Source organism: Danio aesculapii, chromosome 20 (assembly GCF_903798145.1).
Source record: "Danio aesculapii chromosome 20, fDanAes4.1, whole genome shotgun sequence".
Taxonomy (NCBI): Eukaryota; Metazoa; Chordata; class Actinopteri; order Cypriniformes; family Danionidae; genus Danio; species Danio aesculapii.
Genome location: NC_079454.1, coordinates 23,177,020 through 23,201,098, shown reverse-complemented (window position 1 = coordinate 23,201,098; position 24,079 = coordinate 23,177,020). Strand labels below are relative to the sequence as shown.

Genomic DNA, 24,079 nt, shown 5'->3' with positions numbered 1-24,079 from the left:
CACATAAACTGTTGGCGCAAACAGGTCACATCAATAGCACGCTCCCACTATGCAGATTGATCGGACATGAGTCCACTTGAAGATCTTCCAAATATGCTCAACTTGAGAGCTCTTCTACAGAGCTGCATTTAACTCAAGTTCAGAGTCAAATATTCGACAAACTACCCTTCTCGTCAAGCATTCTTTTTTTAAATATATACATATATATATGGTTTTTTTTTAAATATATATTTAAAAAAGTTTTTATATATATATATATATATATATATATATATATATATATATATATATATATATATATATATATATATATATATATATATATATATATATAAGGGGTTTTCACCTTTATTGGACAGGACAGTAGAGAGAATTTGACAGGAAAGCATGGGGAGCAGAGAGAGGGGAAGGATCGGCATAGGACCTCGAGGTGGGAATCGAACTCGGGTCGCTGTGAACACTGGAGTGCATATGTCAGTGCACTTTCCACTACGCCATTGGCACCGATGACGCGCTTTGAACTGTAGCATTTTCTTGTCATTCTGATCACAGATCAGCTTGTAGGCGATCATGTGTTTTGGAGGAGTCTGTAAAACATTTGACATTGGTTAAACTTACCAACTCAAGTTCACCAGCTGCCTTGAAAATGTGAGTCAACTTAACTTGTAGAGACTCTTTGTTTCAACTTAAGATGTTGAGTTTTAGTTAAATATATTGTGAAACTCAACAGCTTAAGTTGAAACAAAGAATCTCTCTCTAAAGGCCGGCTCACACTGTGCAATTTTTTTCAAATCCTGAACGATTGTGACATGTCAGACTGCACGAACATGGCTCACGTGTCACACCGTAAGATCTCAGCTATCATAAAGTCAGGCTGAACGACAATGAAGAAAACGCCCCCCCGGAGTTTGACGTCATTCACCCATGACACTTTCACTATCTTGCATTCTGAAATGATTTCTCACAGCCAATATAAACAAACTGTAGTGGCAATTTTGCACACGGCGTGTCTCAATAATAAAACCCGGAAAAATACAGTTTTGACATTTCCCAAATTTCCCATTTGAATGTTCGCATGGATTGCGTCATCAGATTCTGCGCTTCTATTGGTTCATGGATTGACGCTCATCGCAGCTGTTGTCACACTGCAGGAAAATGTCTGAAATCTTCCAGACACTTCCAGGACTTCATTGGAGGAAAAATCTGATTGTAACATGCACTAAGCGGCTGTCTGTGAACATGTCAAACCAACGATCTAAGATCACACGCTGCGTCCCAAATCGCATACTTATGCACTATTCTACTCCATTTTGTAGTATAAATAGCGTAAGTAGTGCATTCACACTGAAAACTCTAAAAATAATAAGTACAATTTAATTACCCGGATGATGCACTCATTCAGCCGGTAAAATGAAGTGTGGAATGATGGACACTTTACACACTCAACGACCACAGCTTTGCTCATGTAGCGGAAAGGGAAGAGCTACATGTTGGACAACTTTATTTATTTTGGATGGTGAAAGCAAAATTCTCCTTCAAGAGTGATTATACTGCCTCCCGCTGGTGAATGCGGTTATACAAATGGCAGGTATTATTTGATAGTTTGGTCATTTATTTCACTGATTTGGCACCTGTTAAAAGTCATCAGGGAAACGGTTTGAATTTCTGCTTAGTAAAAAAAACATTAGTGCTCCATTTGGGACGACGCTACATACATATACTATGCTGTTGAGTGTGTAAGTGCATAAGTACATAGTGAATGAGAGCATAGTGGTTAGTGTGCCATTTGAGATGCAGCTACAGATTTTAGCCTAGGAATTCGGGAATCTTTTAGGATTTCCCAAATTTGTCTCAGATAACAAATTCGTGGCTGAAATCTCACTGTGTGAGCAGGGCTTAAGTTGTGTTGACTCACATTTTCAAAGCAAATGATGAACTTGAGTTTGTAAGTTTAACCAAGTGAAACGTTTTACAGCAGGGGTAGGCAAACCCCTATATAATAATAATAATAATAATAATAATAATAATAATAATAATAATTCCTTACATTTATATAGCGCTTTTCTGGGCACACAAATCGCTTTACACATAGGGGGGGAATCTCCTCATCCACCACCAGTGTGCAGCATCCACCTGGATGACGCAACGGCAGCCATTTTGCGCCAGACCGCACACCATTTATGATTAAGCCAATTATGATATGGGGAGGGTTAGGAGGCCATGATGGACAGAGGCCAGTTGAGCAGATTTGGCCAGGATGCCGGGGTTAAACCCCTACTCTTTTTGAAGGACATCTTGGGAAACTTGATCCTATAGAGGGCCGATGTCCTGCACAGTTTTGCTCCAACTCTAATCAAACACACCTGCTTCTAGATTTCTAGTGATCTTGAAGACACTGAATAGAATGCTCAGGTGTGTTTGATTAGTGTTGGAGCAAAACCGTGCAGGACACTGGCCCTCCAGGATCGAGTTTGCCCACCCCTGTTTTACAGTGAGATCAGGATATTGATCTTTAGCTTTAGCAGCTGCTAGATTCTTTGAATTCGCCCACTCTACTTTTATGTATACTTCAAATTTCCAAATGATAAACAATAATTGTTATGCAATAAGAGTAACCTTTGTGCTTGCGCAGGAAGTCGATGCTCTTCTGTAGGATGGTAGACTTGTCCATCTTGCGGGTGTTGCCCGGCAACATGGTGCCAAGTTCCTTGATGAGCACATTGAACTGGTCTCGCCTCTTCTTCTCCGACCTATTTCTAGAAACTCTATAGACAGATACAAAAAAAACAAAAAGGTGGAAAATTCCACAATGGAAGCCAATTGTAGACTTTAAGATAATAAGATAATAGCATAATTCCATTACTATTGCTAAAGCTTTCAATGTCGCAGTCGAGCTCTATCTAATCTCAGAGGAATCCAGCAATGCCGAGAGAAACCATTTCACGGTGTGGTGATTGTATACAGAAGACGAGGGTGAAGGCGTACGCTCAGGTTTAAACAGTCATAACTAGGTCACACTTAAGTTTCTATTCCCGGTGCAAAAACCACATACTCTACCACGAAAAAAGGACTTGTCTATACAACCATCTAGTGTAATGAATCATGTTTAAACCACTCTTGCATGAGATAATGGAATAAGACAATATATCATAATAAGAGTTTGGCTCAGGACAAGACAAAGGATATTGCTGTGAGCAATCAAAATCATAAAGTTTTACTTATATAATCACCTTTTTGCTTTGTCCTTCTCATCTTCTTCCATCAACCCATCAAAGATACTGCTGTCATCCCTGAAAGAGAGGAAAATTAAAAGTAGTTAGACCAGCTTGCCCAAATTCAACAAATCAATGACAGTGTTTTTGATCATAACAGCTTTAACTGTGATAAAATTCCTGTGAATTGAAAGAAATTCCTATCCAAAATCCAACCCAATTTGTTCATATAAGGCTGTTTAACATATTTTTAATTGACTGTTTCCCAATTTTCTGAATTTGCTGAATTTTCTTTTTTATTTTCTGTTAATTTTAGATAAACCTTTGCATTACAGTTGAAGTCAGAATTATTAGCCCCCATTAGAATTTTTTTTCCTATTTTAAATATTTCCCATGTGATGTTTAACAGAGCAAGGACATTTTCACAGCATGTCTGATAATATTTTTTCTTCTGGACAAAGTCTTATTTGTTTTATTTCGGCTAGAATAAAAGCAGTTTTTAATTTTTTGAAAACCATTTTAAGGTCAATATTTTAGCCCCTTTAAGCTATATTTTTTGGGATAGTCTACAAAACAAACCATCAATTTACAATAAATTAATCAGTCATTAGAAATGAGTTATCAAAACTATCGTGTTTAGAAATGTGTTGAAAAAAAATCTCTCTGTTAAACAGAAATAGAAAAACAAAGAGGGGGGTTAATAATTCTGACTTCAACTATATCTGTATATAGACAGTCAAGCCCGAAATTATTCATACCACTAGGGTATGCAGTATTTTTGCAGTATTAGTTTTATTTTATAACAACCTGTTATTTTAGCTTCTTCTTTCTTACTTTTTTTTTACATTAAAGGAACAGTTTGAACAACCCACAAATCATCACTTTATTTTAGGTTGTTCTTTTAATAAACACTTATGCTTGAAAAACATCTAATTGAAATTATAATTTTATTATGAATTACAAATCAGAAAACTCATCCACATGAATGGAGAGCTTTAATCCAAGTCTTCTGAAAATACATTTTTTTTCCAAACAACTGGTTAAATGGACAAATAAGGCTAATGCTTTACATATTGTTCAATTTCATGCACAAACTGATGGTTTCATTTCAAAAGACCTCAATGTGTGATGCATATTTGTTTAGTTTTGTCTGTATGTTTTTTACTCATTTGTTTTTTACCCATAGATAAGCCCATACGAAATCTGAGCGCGCAGAAATCCGCAGATTTCTGCAGATTTTTTGCCCATCATGGAGTCTGTTTATTTACTTGTGTAAATGTGTGTAAATTTATACTTAATCAGTTTTTAAATTAATTTCAGTAATATTGTCTAATATGGAAAGTGTTCATATGATTTATTTACAATACAGGTTATAAGGTAATATGTTCTGTCTTTTAGTAGATCTATTATATGAGACTTGCCTTGTTTACCAAATGAGTGGATCTAGATGGATTTGCAGTGTAAATATTAAATAAAAGTTAAAAAGATATATATTTTTTTATTTCATGTATTATGTTTTTAGTTATGATACTCCCAAAATAATTCCGCATAAATCTGCAGTTTTTTTACAAAATTCTCTGCAGAAATAGCAAAAAATGTCTGCAGATTCTGTCTGGCTCTACTCATAAAACATTGGTATGCACTAACTACCTTTATAAATCATATTTGATGTGCAATTCAAAGACCTAACTAGGTTAATTAGGTTAACTAGGGAAGTTTGGCTGATTAGGCAAGTAATTGGACAACAGTTATTTGTTCTGTAGACGGAGAATACACACATATACATATACATATATATATATATATATATATATATATATATATATATATATATATATATATACATATATATATATACATATATACATATATATACATATATATATATATAAGGGGGCTAATAATATTGACCTAAGCAGTTTTTAAGTTACAAAAAATACTAAACCAAACAAAAAGATATAAGACCTCTCAGGATGACAGATATAATAGGAAATACTTTGAAAAACATTACTTGGGGGAAATATTTCAGAATTCTTTGAACAATTATGCCATATAATAATTATATCTTTGACTGCATCTTGTATGGCCAGAGGATGAGTAAATTAACAGCAAATCTGCATTTCTGAGTGAATAATCAGATTAATGGGAAAACAAACATGATTCAACTAAGAAAATGCCAAGCTGTTTCTTTTGGCTTCCCACAGTATTATTAATCATAATCAGGTCAGGCAATAAATCATTGATTGAGCAGGCAGTGGGTCAGCGGTGGAGGTGGCAGTGAGAGGCGGATATAAAGGCCTGTAGGGGCGCTGTGTGTGTGTGTGTGTGTGTGTGTGTGTGTGTGTCAGTATATATTTAGACAGCCAGTGTTCTCTGACTCAGCTGCTTTGAGAGCACGAGACAGAAAGCGAGACCAGCTGGTCATGGCAGCAGATCTGAGGACAGTTTGTAACGGACGTGATTTGGGTTTGATTTCACAACTGATGTCATAGCAGCTTCTCAAAGCAGTGCGGCTTTGGAAAGACACGAGGCATAGTAAATGCCAGCTTACATCTCTGAATTTTTTAAGGTCATTTCAAAACGACATGACAGTCGCGCTGTCGTTTGTAGCCCTGAGATAATTGGTCATTTGCACAGGGCATTTGCACAGACATGTGTCTGTCTCTGGAGGAGCAGAGATCACAATGACCTTTCATGCATTGTGTGCAGGTAGAGTGAATGAGCGTTTTTAGAGATGCAAAGCAAACAAATGAGAGTATATTTGCAAAGTTACGAGATTGATGAGTGCAAACAAGAGGCTGGGTAAATAATGAGCATTTTATTCAGCCATCGGGTGTCCATCACCAGCATTTTTACACAAACAGTCAAGAATTTGCCTCAGTTGATTTGCATTAAAGCTTGTGGGTGTGTGAGTATGGAGGACCAGGAGTGCTGGTTAGAAATAAAATGAATGAAAGAATCAATTTAATAATTGAAGCATTTAAATGTGCACTGTAAACTTTATCAAATGAAATGAGTGTAGTTAACTCAAAATGTACTGAAAGTTAATTCTACTCATTTGAAAAGAGTTTTGAACTCAGTGTTGAAGGTAATGAGCTAATTAAATACATCATTACTTCAACTTAGATTGAGTAAGTTCAAAGTATCTATCATATAGATTAGTTTTTTGAACTCAAATGGTTTGTTGCAGTCGGTTTCCTCAAACGGTTTGAGTTGCCTTAACTTGTTAGGTTTTACAGTACTCAGTTGATTTGAGTTCTCTTGATTTATTGGGTTTTACTGTGCTCAAATTGCTTCGTTTATTCAAATGGATTAAGTTCACAGTACTCATTAGGATTAGTTTTTGAACTTAAATGTTTTTACTCAAATGGTTTGAGTTACCTTAACTTTTGGAGTTTTACAGTGTATGAATACAGTAAATAGACAATTTTATAAATGTTTATTTAACTCATGCTGATTATTCAAATATAATAATGCATATTTGTACATTATACATTTAAAATGAACAATTTAAATAGATTTTCTCTTAGCTTTTTTATAGCTTTTCTCTCTCTATTTGCCACTTGCTTTTCTTTTCCTTTGCTACATGCTTTTCTTGAGTTGAAAATAAATAGAGTTAAAAATGCCATTGGACAGTCCACACATGCGAGCAACCAATCAACTTTTGCCTCAAGTTGAGCTAAACCCTCTTCTCGCTTGTAAATGAAACGCACTCTGTCATTGGACAGAGAGAAAACCATAGCTCATTTTAGCAGCAGTTTAAAGATCAGCAAAGTGACTCAAATGTCAGAGATTTATTAGCTTTAGCCGCTTTCTGTTAAATAAATTCTCATCTGGATTATCACTGTATAGAAAATTTGAGGGGTGACGTTACTGCGGTTCATATGTGAGTGTGTGTTTGAATAAACAAAAACCCATTGATGTAATAATTTCACATTACATGATCGATATTATCAGTCCAACTGCATTTTCAACTTAGAATACAGGTACAATACATGGATTTATAGGAAACACAGAAAAAAAGGGATCAAAAGAAAGGAAACACTGTCTGACATGTAGTAGTGAGTTTAAAAATACACTGACGTCAACTGATTTGGCTGCCAAACAAAAAAGATATTTATATCTGCTCTGTGAAATTCAAAGCCATCTGCTCGAATAGGTGGACAAAAACAATACCCTAATATAATGGCTAATATATTTTAAACAGGACAATTATATTTGAACACTATTCTACACTGCATTGAATACAGAAAACAACAGTAGTATTATTGAGCCAAATTAATGAAATTGTTTAATGTTTTTATTTCCCATTTAAATATAATGTTTACAAAGGGTTTATATAAATTTTTTTATATAATATTTTATATTATATTTTAATTATTTTAAAAAAGCCACTACTGATAAATAGGAATATAATAATGATTTTATACCATTTCAAATTTGTATGGTCATTAGATGTTTATGAAAGAAGTCTCTTATGTTCACAGAGGCTACAATTGTAAAATAAAAAAAAAAAAACACTAAAATCTGTAACATTGTCAAATTTGATTGCAAAACAAAAAATAGTGTTTAACTTTAACTATATATATATATATATATATATATATATATATATATATATATATATATATATATATATATATATATATATATATATATATATATATAGTGATATGAATACAATATCACCAGATTACTTGAATATCTCTATTTGTAAAGAATTGATAATTTTAGATTGATTGGGATGGTTCTGTGGGGTTGTGCATCTGCATAAATCTAATAAACCATCTACAAACATAGATAAATGCAATATAGAAATACATACAATTTAAATAAAGTGTTTTATTATTATATCTTGACACTATATATATATATATATATATATATATATATATATATATATATATATATATATATATATATATATATATATATATATATAGTTAAAATCAGAATTATTAGCCCCCCCTTTGTTTTAAATATTTCCCAAATGATGTTTAACAGAGCAAGGACATTTTTACACTATGTCTGATTTTTTCTTCTGGAGAAAGTCTTATTTGTTTCAATTCGGCTAGAATAAAAGCAGTTTGAAATTTTTTTATGAACCATTTTAAGGTAAAAATTATTAGCCCCTTTAAGCTATATTATTTCAATAGTCTACAGAACAAACCATCATTATACAATAACTTGCCTAATTATCCTAACCTGCCTAGTTAACCTAATTAGCCTTGTTAAGCATTTAAATGTCACTTTAAACTGTATAGAAGTGTCTTGAAAAATATCTAGAAAACATTATTTACTGTCATCATGACAAAGATAAAATAAATCAGTTATTACAAATGAGTTATTAAAACTATTATGTTTAGAAATGTGTTGAAAAAAAAAATCTTCTTTCCATTAAACAAAAATAAACGGGGGCTAATAGTTCAGGGGGGCTAATAATTCAGATTTTAACTGTATATAGTGATATATATATATATATATATATATATATATATATATATATATATATATATATATATATATATATATATAGCAGATTAACAAAATATTGCAATGTTCAATATCATGCAGCCATAGTGATTAATATTAAAATATATATTTAAAATTAAATGTATTCCTGTGATCAAAAAGCTGTTTTTTCGTCAATATAAAAATTTTTCATCAATCCAGTCTTCAGAGCCAAACGATCCTTCAGAAATCTTTCTAATCTGCTGATTTGATGATCCAAACATTTCTCATTGTCTTAAGTTTAAAGTGGAAACTCCGCCACTTTTTCTGAATCCCTTTTATTTAATTTTATATTTGAAGTTCAAAAGAACTGAATTTCTTTTTTGTGGAAATTTGCTACATGCTACAGTTAGAATAAACCATTAGTGAGCTCTTTAATGAACAAAAATCAGGACAGGACTACAACTGATTGTGTTTGTGTGATACAATTTTATATATGAGTGAGACAGACATGCTAATAAAACACCCCCAATGTTTTGTTTTGGCAGAATGTTTTATTACATGGTTCCTCCTCCTTCTGGAAATGGGCAGGGAGCAGCAGCTCATTTGCATTTAAAGAGACAACAAAAATATTCTATATTTGTGTCCACTTAAAAATGGGCACCCATAGCACGCTATAAAATAATCTCAAGGGTATTTTGAGTTCACATAAACCTTCCGGGGACTCCTTTACACCACACACTCAGCCTTCATGATTGTCCTTTAAATGCGTCATTGCAACTGTCACTACAGCCTCGTGCATGACACGCTGGCAGCGTAAGAGCATGTGCATCAGCTCACGACTCCGAATGACCCCATTCCACACCTGTCTTTAAACTCAAAGCCGTCGCATCCAAAAGACCCTCGGCACAGTGACAGGACACGCATTAAAGCGACAGGAGAGCTGTAATTGTTTCCAAGACACAAACAAGTCCATTATTCACTACACGCAGAGGGCATTTTCTTCTTCTGACGGCTTTATCAACGCCTCGTTTTGAACACGAGACTCGTCTGCCTGTAATGACGCTAATTTGAGCAATTAGAACTAGAAAAATATGATGACCTACATTTGTACTACAAAAACAATGCAGTGCTTGTGTATTAACATTTCACTGCTCTCTCTCTGCGACACGCACATATAGAGGATGTGGATGGCTGATCATTAACTTTAATAATGTTTGTGTTGTGAGAGATACAGGGAGATCTTTCTGGCTCCTGTAAAGCAAACACACCAACAGTACCACAACAACAATGCAATAAAGACGTCCAACTGATGCCAGAGATCCAGTTTCAGAGGGCAGTATTGATCACAAAGTATACACGGAGTATAACTGTGGCCTCAATTGAACCATGGTTTTTATTATCAAATGTAAAGTTGATCTGGATTGGAAAAAGAAGAGCGTGTTTTATAGTAACACGTTTAATTACTGGCAGTGGCAAATATTAAGAGCCAATATTTGAGAGGGAAAAAATGATAGAAATATATTGGGGCAGAGGTGGACACATCACAAATGTTTTATCAAAGTAGTTTTATCAAAGTAATAAAGGAAAAGTAGGACAGTTCCTGCTAATTAATTATTGCCATTGTTTTCCAAAAATGATCCAATTGAAAAAAATCAATGTATTTTTATACAACAATTTATATTCAGTCATCACTTAGAAGGGCATTTTAAGATTTGGGGATCAGAATTTTATTCATATCATCATTATTATTACTATTATCATTATTAATGAAAGAAAAGAATACTCATTCAGGAATTAATTAAATGCATTCAAAATTAACAGAAATATTCAAAATTTACAGTAAACACTTTTAAATTGATATAAAAAAGGGGGAAAAATATTAAAATTTTATTAAAATAGTTAACCGTTCATTAAAACTGTAAAGTATATTTCACAATATTCATATTTTCAACTATCCTTAAACTTTCCACCAAAAAAAATAAAAATAAAAGATGACCCCAAAAAATTTGGGAAACTATTTAGAAAAAAATACACAACATTTTTATGAAAGTTACTCAATTTCGAGTTTTTCAAATCCATTTAAATGTACAATTTTTTTGGAAAACCAAGAAATATTTGTCCCTATTTTTTGTCCACATAACTAAACTTTTGACTTTCGGACCCCTTAGACTTCCATTAATTAATGAATACTTAAAGCTTAATTTATTACACAGTTAAAATCTGTATTCACTCTAACGCTTCAAGAAGCCCAGAGCTGGTCCACACACATTTGACCTAGATTTGCTAAATTAAAATGTTTATATCAGTGGATATCAGAGATGTGGACTTGAGACTCCAGACTTAAAGATGAAATGTTGACGTCTTACTGTTTGACCTGGCAAACATTACAATACTCAAGACTAACATTTACCAGTTCTGACAAGCACAATTACTCCAGAAAGCTGCAGACTGAACTTGACCCAAGTTGCTGCCAGGCACAGTTTGAAAAATACCAAATACACTCAGAAAAATAGCAGATTTTGACGATTCAAAACAGAATTAACTATCCCAAAGAAAGAACGATATCAATGCCCGAACAATTTTGGTTGGGAGCATATGAAAAGCAATGAAATCGATGGGTATTAGTAATGCTGAGACTAAGCTTTTGATTTGTTTAGTTAAATACAATCCAACATGTATTGCTTTAGTGATATGTTTTCCTTGCTCCATTTTTAGCATTTTTTAAATGTTCAAACCTGACAAACTATATAACATGAAACCTAAGATGAATTTTCCATCATAATTTAAAAGTTAATAACACTTAAAAGCAGAGAACATTGACAAGGTAACAGCACTTTTTCCTGAAGTCAGACAAAATGCATTCATAAAAGTTAAAACATCTCTGTAAATGTTTAAAAAAAGATAGATGTCACTGTGTGCTGAAGTCAAAATGTATCCATTTCCAATTTAAGGGCTTGGCAGTTTCACTTTGACTAAAGCGTACAGCAGGTAAGACCAGTCTCAAGACGTGTAATTGCTTACAAAAGACAAACCCGTCTGATTTTTAGCTAAAGTCTTATTATGTTATTAAATTAAAGATTTGCTGTAATTAAAAAACGCATACAAGTTCAAATGGGGTTAGATTTTATTTTCTTGGTACTGAGATTTCAATCTAACAAAGAACTTTTAACTATATATTATGTTAAAAGATAGTAGGAAATTACACAATACATTGTACATTTGCATTTGAAAACATATTTATCAGAACATTTTAATTTTCACCAATGTTACAATGTCTTACCCTAAACTTACCCTTTCAATATCTTGGAAAACAAGACATAAATTTTTCCCATTTCTTGATTTAAAGATGTTTATGTATTTACAATGTAAAACTGCAGAAGGGAGACTTATTTTTTGGAGTTCATACAACATTCAGTTACATGACTTTATTAATTTAAGACTTCCTTCTCTCACTTAAACTATGGAAAATAAATCAAGAGTTTAAAAGTCATTAGCAAGTGGCATCAGTTTATTATTATTTATGTCAATTATTAATCATTGTTTTATTTAAAAAATGTGCAAAGATAAATCAAGAACACCTCAGCTTATATCAGAGGTGTGGGGAGTCATTCTTCATTGCATCCAGCAGAAACCGAGATCTCGAAAGGTAAAAAGCAGGAATGCAGACGCTGCTATTATTATTAACTTCGAAAGGTTAAGTTTTAATTAAATGTGAGATCTACATGTTAAAAGTAAAAACATTGCAATTTTGAGCATTTTACATTTGCAATCAGTAAAGCTACGGTGAATGTATACGGTTGAAGTCAGAGTTATTAGCCCCCCTTAGAATTTTTTTTCTTTTTCAAATATTTCCCAAATGATGTTTAACAGAGCAAGGACATTTTCACAGTATGTCTGATAATATTTTTTCTTCTGAAAAAAGTCTGATTTGTTTTATTTCGGCTAGAATAAAAGTAGTTTTTAATTTTTAAACAACATTTTATGATCAAAATTATTAGCCCCCTTTAGCTATTTTTTCCCCGAAAGTCTACAAAACAAAACATCGATATTAAATAACTTGCCTAATTACCCTAACCTGCCTAGTTAACCTAATTAACCTAGTTAAGTCTTTAAATTTCACTTTAAGCTGTATAGAAGTGTCTTGAAATTTATCTTGTTAAATATTATTTACTGTCATCATGGCAAAGATAAAATAAATCAGTTATTAGAAATGAGTTATTAAAACTATTATGTTTAGAAATGTATGGAAAAAAATCTTCTCTCTGTTAAACAGAAATTGGGGGGAAAAATAAACAGGGGGCTAATAATTCAGGGGGGCTAATAATTCTGCCTTCAACTGTACCGTAAACTTTTCATGGATTATGCTAGGTTTGATTTGTACTGTTACTTAGTATTAAAAGTATGTATTTTATCTCCCTCTTCTGTAAATAAGCAACCGGCAATAGTAAAGTATGTGCATTTTAAAATAAGAGTTCAAGTGCATTATTGGCAGCAACAAAAGTAAAAGTCTTGCTACAGTAAATAGTTTCACCTTGTTATTGTCTGTATTTTGGTTAAACTATACAAATCTGGCATTTAATTCAGCATAAGATATTTAATTATTGTAATAATATAGTTCATTACAGTGCGATTACGTCCTATAAATAACTACATAATTATTAAATAGAATGGGGTCTATGCACATGGATATTTAAGTTCAGCTAGCCAGCCTCAGTGCTTCCGGTGAACTGTCCCTTATAAAATTGCCCTATTTAAGATCTGACTTCTGTAAAAATAAGTGATCTTCATTGCCTGATAGATATACTATATAATGTGCGTCTCAGTCCGGACAAATGCACTGCCTTAAATTCCATTTTCCCCAGCCATGTCTTTAAAATATGACATTTTATTTTACCCCAGTATTTTCAATGGAGTTTCTGCGCTAACATGCTGATGCTATAGGTGCTAGCGGTTACACAGTCTTTTGTCTTGTTTTATGCTTGAACAACTAAATAAATGCTTAAGTCTATTTAACTGAATGCATTGTAATTACATTACAACATCGATGCTGGAAAAGGAACTTTATGAAATTGAAAACAGTCACATTAAGCTTTCACCGGAAGTTTATCATTGGCAGAAAAACACTAGCTGTTCATATACCCCATTTGAAGCAGAAAAAGCGTATTGTAATTTAATAAATAACAAATTTTACTTATAAAAGTCTCCTTATATCCCTTTATTGAAGAAAAACACACTATCTGATACTTTATTTGACATTTTTATTGGGCCCTTAAAGTTTTTAATAGACTCTTTTTTTTATTTTTAAACAAGAACTACATGTGCTCCTTCAGAAATAAGTGATCGGCAAGCCCTGGTGTAAAATAGTAAGCCATTATTTTCCAGTTACTGCACACATGCTTACTATTGTAATAACAGTGAATCATGCTACTGCAAGCAACTAATTCCTAAGCAACAACTAGCAAACCCTAACCCTGCTGTTAATTTCGATAGATGTTTTATAATTAACCCCCAGACCTCTCAAATGTCCTTCGCTCAAAATTATTTTTACTGCTTATTCAAAGTACTTAATTAAAATGAGCTGATTCAACACAATTCTTGATTTTTAGGGGGACAACTAAATTGTTTTATGTTCAATCCACTTAAATTTGTAAAAACTAATAAGTTAACTTAATTCCGTCATGTTATCCCAACGTTTTTTTTACAGTGTATTTAATCACAATTTACTATTTTTGTATTATACCATACCATATATTTAAATATAACATGTCACATATAGTTTATAGTATGTTTTATTGATGTTGTTCTACAGTTTAAACAGATTCAATAATTATTTAAGGTACATTTCAACAAGTTTTACTTTTAAAGGAGGTATGTTGAAAACCTTCATTCACCTTCATAGTGTTTATTTACTGCCATTTTGTTCAGCTAATTTTAAAAATACAACTTGGCTTGACAAAAAAAAACCACACGTTGTCAGATATTCAGATATCTTGATGATATTGATTTACACAATACAACGCCAATGTTTTAACTTCAGTAGTATTAAACAGGCCATAAAAAGTAAAGCTGTATAAACCTTGGCTTAGTTGAAGAATAAGACTTCAGTGCATGGAAACCGTGAGCCTCAAGCATCATTGTTTCCTGCTTATAAAAAGCTAAATGGCCAAATTTAAATTTAAAGCTCTAAATGGCCAAACTTGTATTTGAAATTTAGAAGCCACTTTATTAATATGGATAAAAGCATCTGCCAAATGATTAAATGTAAATTAATGATGTGCATTGTTTTCTGTACAATCTGTAAGTCAAGAACATGTCATGAAGAGTCACTTGCACGTGCCTGCAAGATGAGAGGATTTAGGGTTTTTAAAAAGACACAGATTTACTGAATAAGGAAAGAAAATACAGATTTTGCATGTGCCATATGGTGATGGTTTTAAGTCCCTGTTTTCAACCGAAGGTGCCATCTCCAGTTACTTTACCTGGAAACCTTTGAGGGAGGAAAATGGAGCTGCTGCTCTATTGAGCATGGCGGTAATCCAGAGATTAGCTGGAAAAAATTCCCCACCGCCACCACACAACGGCTCGTCTCACTGTCACTCAACAGGCTCGACCAGTTAGAGAGCAGCTGCGCTCCGTGAGGCTGGTCAGAGCGGGCATGTCTAATGCCACTCCATTCACCACTGTCGCTATAGCAACCAGCCAGGGGTGTGTTACAACTGCATGTCAGACGTGCAGAAAGCCATTTATGAGCAGAGATATTAGGATTTTGATTACATTTTATTTTAAGATGATTCTCGCTATTAACAAACCATTAACCAGGACTTTTAGCTTAATATATCATTAATTTAGCTGTTTATTAGTAGTTTGGCTAGATTAGGGATGTAGAACAAGACAAGGTATATACAAGAATCAGAGAGTGACACTTAATACCTAAATAAAAATCTTTTTTAATGCTTACCATACATTTTAAGACCTCATCGCCTCTTTAGATTAACCGGTAACATTGACGACGTTTAAACCTATATTTACTAAATACTGATTGGATATAAACATAATAATGTAAAACATTATTAATGTAATCAATAAAAATGCTAATCCAGCAGGTGGCACCTACAACAACAGGAATAACGATGCTTCCCTGGTTACTGCAGTAAACAAAGTTGCGAAATCTAGTAGGATTTTATTGATTCCATACACTACACAGCATCCCAATATTCGCAGAATAAATTCAGACAAAATTTAGCATACTGATACAAATGTTAATACCTTGTAAAATAGGATTTAAGAGTTTTTAATACTTTTTAAGTGCCTTAAATTTCACTAAATTGATTTATCAACTTTTAATACTTTTTAAGACCTTACGGACACCCTGTTAGATCGTACTTTGTAAGTACCAATAAACACCCAGTATCTTAAAGTTGCTGAGACTTTTATTTCAATATGTTGATGTACTTCCAACTGAAACAAAATATTGCACAATATGGGGGTGGGTCTTCTTTTGTGCATCCTTCGCACATAGCAAACTAACTGAAAGAGGGGCATGTTAAAAAAAATTGTGGCTGTGGCCATCTGACATCAACAGTGAAAGACCACCACTCCAGATGCAGAAACAAATAAGACATACTTTCATTAAAGTTTACCAAAACAAACTTCTTTTTTTCATTGTTAAATTGCACAGATGAATTGTTTACCTAAAGAAATAACAATGTACTCTAGTAAAATAGGTACTACATTTTGATTTCACACGGACTTTAATATTGGTACTTAAACTAAAATCTTACTAAGATACTTTAATAAATATACATCATATTTCTCAAACCGATTTAAAATAAATCTCTAGTGGAATAAAGTTTAGCTCAAAATACCCCAAATGACCCCATTGCCAAATCTGCCACTATTTGGGTGTGAGCAAAAACACACTGTATTTGCATATGTCTCTTTAAATGCAAATGAGCTGCTGCTTTTAAGGAAAGGGGCAGAGCCTTTACACACTAAATTGACAGAGACATAAAAAACAAGTGAATCTCAAAAAGCCAAAATGTGAGAAATGACCAGCAGAGAATTGAAGCCATACATTATAAAACAGGATGTCATTATAAAAGTCAGGTGATGATGGAGTGGATGAGGTTAGAACTTTGGCTGCACTGTATTGGAAAAAATTGACATTGCAATATTTAGTTTTTCAGCGATATACAATGCGAGATGAAATATACTTCACTAGATGGATTGAATAACTCTTTTTGTGACAAATGTATTATTTGAGAATGATTAGGGTGACTTTAAGGGTAGTGTATCTCCATAAATTATTAAAATTAACTATGATGCACATTTTTTACTAAAACTTGAAGAGAGGACGGGTCATACAGTGGCTTTGCCCCTTTAAAAAAAGTCAATACTTTGCTTCTAGCTCTAAATTTTTCAAATTAACTTTAAACTAGGTTTTTAGAGGTGAAAAATTATGCAAATGAGAGGAAAAAACGTTTTATATTTTATTTGTCTTGTAAGTCTTAATAACAGTTATTATAGTACATTATAAAAATATAGCATACACTTGGTAGTCTTTACTGTAAAAATGTATGTTTGTGAAAGCTACAAAAATGCTATTGTTTCTTGTGCCTGAATGCTTTAAAATCACTTGATGTGTTTAACAGGACAAAAATGCAATTAATAAACTTTAAATGGTTAAACTTTGCCATTAATCTACAAGCTTCTGGTCAACAGTGGTCCATGCTTGAAATCCTGCGATGTGACTATTGGGGATGAGCACATTACGATATTGATGCTGAAACTATATATTGTGCAGTCCTAGTTACAACTTCTAGACTGAAGCAGGACATTTCAGAATTGCTAGTAGATACATTTATGTTGTTGTGGACTAAAGATAATTTAACTCATCGACTAGGATCTTAGTGCTCTGTTTTGATGTGCTGACCTTCTCAAACCAACATTACACTAGAATTACAACACTCTTATCTTTACAGAATATGTAAAAAGCCTGTCACCTGACTAATACAGTAAATAATAAGTGTGCGTTTATGAATTACGCTGAGAGTGAATGTTTTTAATATAAAACTAACAACAGAGTGTCTCTGATGCAAAGCGTTCAGTGCATCTGCTGTAACTGTAAATACGGTTAGGCTGCTGTTATGAGTTGCAGGACAGGAAATGCTTTGCTTTCAAATGAACCGACTATATATGACCGCCTGGAAATAATGGTGTTCATGAGCCTTTTCATCATCATACTGAGGTATTGTGGCTGTTCATAGAATCAATTAGTCAGAGAATAGTTTAAGGTCAAGAAGGGACTTACCGGTCTATGCTGGAGGTCATTTTTGTTGTGTGTTCAGGGTCGCAGTTGTAGAGAGAGGACCTTTAAGCGTGAGGTAGACATTTGTACATTAACCTGGGAAATAATAATAATAAAAAAGAATGAATAAATATAGAATATGTTCAAGAACATTAAACACATACTGAAATTAAATAATATATAATGTTTAATAAATATAACTGAAATGTATTTTACAGTTGGGCTCAAAAATCTAATTTTTATTTATTTTATTTTTTTTTTTATGGATTTTTATTCTTTTAAAATAGATTTTTATTTTAGATTTTTGTAATTTTAATACCAAACAATCTGTAGTAGATACATACTCTGATTAAACTAAAATAAAAGTAAGGTGGTGGTACATGATGCATGGCATTTTTAGGTATCAAACAGCTGCATAATATTCAGATTTAACAATATTAGCCATTTGATCCTGGCATTCAAGGCATTTCAACTGCAAAATATATTTATGAATATACTGAGGGGTCCCAAACTATCACAGTATGGGCATCATGGTTCAGTTCATGTACTCTGATGAAGAACATAGTCAGTCTAGATGTTCCAATCACTGAAGCTAGACAGAAAGACCCATGACTCTGACAATGACAGTGTCTTCTTGGCTGAAAATGTGAGATGCAGCGCTCAGAAATGGTTCCGCAGTGTTGCCGTTGTAATGCCAACTTGCTACTGTAAACAAAAGCTTGCAATCCTTGCCTTGCTTGTAAAAATTATTTTCTCTTGACACAACATCTACAAATGAGTGTATGAGTGAGACAATGAAAAAATACAAGTGTATATAATGGTCATGCACATCCATCAAGTGTGTTTATGAAAAAAAAAACAATGGAAATATTAGATTCTTTCTCATCACGTGCGCACATTAGCCAGTTATAGATAGACACAGTGCTAACATTTTCATTAAAAGAGATTTTTAGTTGATCATTGGAATACCAGAGGGATTAGAGGGTCAAAGTCCGGTTACGTTCATGATATCACTGTTTATTGAACTTTTCAGAGACAGTGCCTTTGAGAGACCTCTACAAATAGACTCATCGCGCCGGTCAAAAAACACACCCGAACGCATATCCTAGGCATATGCTCGTCCATCTCCACCATTATCAAACTAAAAACTCATTCGGAAACTAAGTCGCGAACGAGGTTGTTCGGAATTCAACGGTGTGGCGATTCACATTTTCCTAGACATGTCTGCTGAGGTGGCGAGGCAGCGAGCCGAGTTCAAAGATGTGAAAGCTTCAATTCGCAGTACTGGCGTAACCTATGGCATGCTACATTCTGCTAAGCTACGCGTCGATTAAAAGGGACAGCTGCATTTCTTCCAAACCTCACAGGCTGCGATGGAATTCTTCACAGCTAACGTCAAGAATGCAGTGAATCAGGTTTGATGGACGGAACAGTTAAATGATCAAAATCAAGAACTGAAGTAAAATTAAGAACTGAACTGACATTTTTGCAAAACGAGTGAAGCCTCAAATAATTAAACTACGCAATACCATCGCTTATTTACCTAGTTTCAGTACTTTACAAAGACTCTCCTTTTTTAATAGTCATATGTGATTTAAGTCAGATAAATGTATGCGTTGTCTACTGTTTATAGAATCATTTCTATTTAAATAAATCGTTCATGTACAGCTGCTTGTTTCTTTTTCACTTGACTGTAATGTTCTTTTCAGTTAGAATCATTACAGATGCTACATTCCGTGACCATTCTGGAGACGTGAGAGGAGAGGAGACATGAGGAACACACCAAACCAACTAGCCAAACCCAACGGCCCATCTTTGGCTTGATGTGTCCCGGCCTTTAGGCGAGGGTTGTGCTCAACCTTTGAGAGTTTAACAGTCTCCTTATTATCAAGCTTTATTTTTCATTACTGTACTTATTTTGTACTTTTGTATCACAGAAAACGTTTCAGTTCTGTAGCTGATTGTGACAAAACACTTAAAAAACTAGCATTTGGGATTTGTTGCTGAACCAAACCATGACACCAAAACTGAGGTATTTACCGAACTGTGAATTTTGTGTCCCGTTACACCCCTAATTAATATACTGTGTTAGCAGCAGTAATAATAATATTTTGTAAAAGTATTTTGTCTGCTACTTTTGACATCCTTATTTGCTCTTTTGTAGCTAACATTGCCCAGGGGGTGATATTGTCATCTCCAGTAAGAGGAATTGCTTGTGTTTTTTCTCATTTGCTAGTCATTTTGGATAAAAGCACCTGCTGAATTATTAAATTAAGAAGTAACAATGATGCATGAGGCACAAACACTTGAATAATTGATTGAAAAGCAGACGTACCTCCAGGCCTGCCTGCAGTAATGAAGGAAGAGAGGAGCTCTGGAGAGGACAATTGAGGACAGACAGAAGACAGAAGGTGAATATGAGTGAATATGAGTGTTTCTGGGAGTCTGAGGTCAAGGCAGAAAAGCCTGCTGAGGGTCCCGGTGGGGTGTATGAGCTTTCAGTCGGGTGTGAGACTGGAGGCACCACATGTTAGCACTGCACACCCCTGAAGAGAACACAGAAAAACACAAATAATCTGAGCTATTGCCATACACTTCAGACGTCAGGACAGTAACATGACTTATACACAGTCGAAGAAGAAAACAAAAAGATTAATTATAACAAGTTAAATAAAATGAACTTTGAAATTTGAGAAATTGTTTTTAAAATCAATATTTTCACTATATTCAATGTACACTCACGGCCACTTTATTAGGTACACGTCCAACTGCTTGTTGAAGCAAATTTCTAATCAGCTAATCACATGGCAGCAACTCAATGCACTTAGGCATGTAGACATGGTCAAGACGATCTGCTGCAGTTCAAACCGAGCACCAGAATTGGAAGAAAAGTGATTTAAGTGACTTTGAACGTGGTATTGTTGTTGATGCCAGACGTGCTGGTCTGAGTATTTCAGAAACTTATGATCTACTGAGATTTTAACGCACAACCATCTCTAGGGTTTGCAGAGAATGCTCTGAAAAAGATAAAAAATCCAGTGAGGAGCAGTTCTGTGGGTGTAAATGCCTAGTTGATGCCAGAGGTCAGAGGAGAATGGCCAGACTGGCTCCAGCTGACAGAAAAGCAACAGTAACTCAAATAACCACTCGTTACGACTGAGGTATGCAGAAGAGCATCTCTGAATGCAAAACACATCAAACCTTGAGGCGGATGGACTATAGCAGCAGAAGACCACACTGGGTCCCACTCTTGTCAGCTGTGAACAGGAAACTGAGGCTACAACTTTATCTAATAAAATGGTCGCTGAGTGTACACTGGCTTGCATGGTTCGGGATCTGTAGAGCTGCGCATCGTTGGATTTGCTCTTCAGTGTTTGGACTCTCAGTAGTGATTATTAAACCACACTAAACTGAGCTAAACTGAACTGAACTTAAACTCTGAAAACTGAACTGACACTGTTTCAATTTACTATGATGTTCTATGTGAAGCTGCTTTGACACAATCTACTTTGTAAAAGCGCTATAGAAATAAAGGTGAATTGAATTGAGCATTTGATTCAATATTCAATATATATTAAATTACAATATTTCACTGCATTCAATATAAATGTATTTATATTCAAAACTATTGTTATATATATACGTTTAAATAATATTTTAAATTCATTTAAAGTTCTAGTTATTTTGTTGCATGTTTGTCTGGTTTTTGTTTTTTACTTTTAAATTCAAATTTTAATGACATCTATACTGTCTACAGTATATCCATTATGCTGTCTATAATATTGTATAATATATACTGTATATGAAGTTAACGTTTTCGCCTAATTGATGTGGTTTAACCCTTGGCTATACTTAAAAACAAAAAAATCCACATTTACATTTTATTAATTTATTAAAAACTGTAATCTAATATTTATGCAACTGTGGTCCTGATTATTCAGATCAGCTGAAAAGTAAAACAATCTGTATTGTTCCTAATGTAAATCACTGAAAATATTGAGACAGAATAGCAGATTTCTTACACAAATATGAATAAAATGACTGAAAACATTGAATTATAACTGTATTTAAATTAACCCCTTTTAACATCATTTTTACTTTGTGAAAATGATAGGGCTAATGGCATTAAAATAACTGTCTAGACATAAACGATCAAAAGTCGAAATTCAATTACAGACATTTTATATATATAAAAAATGCAGAGAAAACTGAATTACATAAAATTGCATAATTTAAACTCACTTATGTCATTATTTCTGTAATAGCAGCAACGCTCCTGAACCACCGTAAATCTGCTGCTAAATCTGCTGAAACACAAAGAGAAGCAGACATTAGTCACAAAAACAGCAAGACCCGCATGAAAACAGTAACAGTAAAAACTAATCATATATTTGCATAAATGGCAATAAAGAGTATACAGACAAAACAATACAGAGCTCAACATATATGAGAAGACAAATCTTATTTAAATTAATAATTTTTTATAGAAATATTATATTTGTGCGAATACATTAGATTAGTCAGTACTGAAGCCAAATCTAGAGAAATAACTTTTGATAATGGTCCAAAATTAGTACACCCAAATGTACATGTTAGGGGAAAATATAAAAGAAAATTCTTTGAAAAGAGCAAAAGTCAAAGCGAAATAAAAAATTAACATTTTGTTGAAATTTTGTAGTTTGTAATTTAATTCCCAATATTTTGCATGAATGTAAAATCATTATCCTTCTATTTTCTAATGTTTGGTGACTAAATTATTATTTTAATAAATATATCCGTTTAATAAATCTGTTTTGTTCAAATGCACCAAAATATATTACCCATAATCACTGAGAAATGGAAAAAAATATTCATTTTCAAAATGGGGTGTACACAATTATGCTGAGCACTGTACATCTGAATTCATAAATCCAGGCATTCAGGATTTAAGTTGGTTTTGTTAAACTTTGGGCCATAGGTTATCGTTAAAACAAAGAAAATCTCATTTAAAAGTCCTAATTTAATTAGAATGGTGTTATGAACACATTTTAACCAAATTTTACCAATTTTTGTTATATTAGAGTGCTAGTTAAAGGGTTAATAAAGCCATCACTTTGACCCCCTCATTGTGCCCTTGAAGGGTCATGACCCGAAAGTAAACTCATTATCATGGCAAACAAAAACCCTAATCTCTGCCAGAGCCACAATGACGGTTAAGCTGAATTATTGACCACAGGACTGACGGTTCTGTTGATCCTAAAATAACCGGTTCAGTACCACTGCGCCACTGTTGACAAGGCCACAGATGTTGTGATGTACTGCCAAGTCTGATAGATGACCTGGCAAGACTTTCTCCACCAAAGATAAACATTCAATACTGTAAACGCAGGGCCAGAGTTCAGCTGTTCTGAGAGCAGAATGAGGACAGGACAGAGTAAAGGACGTCACTGGTAAAAACTGATAAAGTCTCGTCCCACTGGACTGACCACAAACTAGTTTACCTGATGGGTGTTTACTTTTAAGTCCGTGTTTGCTCTGCTATGAATTAAAATGCTGTCATTAATCTGCACTCATTTTGTTGTAAGACATTAGAAAGACGTTAGTTTCTTTCATTTATTCATTCATTCATTTTCTCTTTTGGCTTAGTCCCTTTATTAATCCAGGGTCGCCAAAAAGTGGAATGAACCGCCAACTTATCCAGCGCATGTTTTATGCAGCAGATCCCCTTCCAGCTGCAACCCATCTCTGGTAAACACCCATACATACTCATTCACACTCAAACACTACGGACAATTTAGCCTACCCAATTCACCTATACTGCATGTCTTTAAACTGTAGGGGAAACCGAAGCACGTGGAGATAACCCACGCGAACGCAGGGAAAACATGCAAACTCCACACAGAAACACCAACAAGAAAACAAAAGAAAACAAACAAGACAAAACAAAAACAAAACAACACAAAAAAGAAAAAACAAACAAAAGAAAACAAAAAAAAGAAAAAAAAACAAGACAAAACAACAAAACAAAAGTAAACAAACAAGGAAAGAAGAAAACAAGATAAAACAAAAACAAAACAAAACGAAACGAAAAGAAAACAAGACAAGACAAGAAAAAACAAAACAAGAC

At 33.6% G+C, this 24,079-nt stretch overlaps 1 protein-coding gene across 3 annotated transcripts in view; it reads right to left on the bottom strand.

The window, feature by feature from the left end:
* Nucleotides 1-24,079, bottom strand: part of clocka (clock circadian regulator a) — a 106,009-nt gene that overhangs the window by 33,148 nt on the left and 48,782 nt on the right. For 2 of the 3 annotated variants that reach the window (XM_056480818.1, XM_056480820.1), the window contains exons 3-7: nt 22,216-22,280; nt 20,309-20,519; nt 17,977-18,069; nt 3,231-3,290; nt 2,617-2,765 (exon numbers count right to left, since the gene is read on the bottom strand). In XM_056480818.1, the coding sequence (XP_056336793.1) occupies nt 2,617-2,765; nt 3,231-3,290; nt 17,977-17,996 (229 nt within the window). In that variant the 5' untranslated portion in view covers nt 17,997-18,069; nt 20,309-20,519; nt 22,216-22,280. The remainder of the gene's footprint in view (nt 1-2,616; nt 2,766-3,230; nt 3,291-17,976; nt 18,070-20,308; nt 20,520-22,215; nt 22,281-24,079) is intronic. The other variant, XM_056480819.1, reaches the window with a different exon arrangement.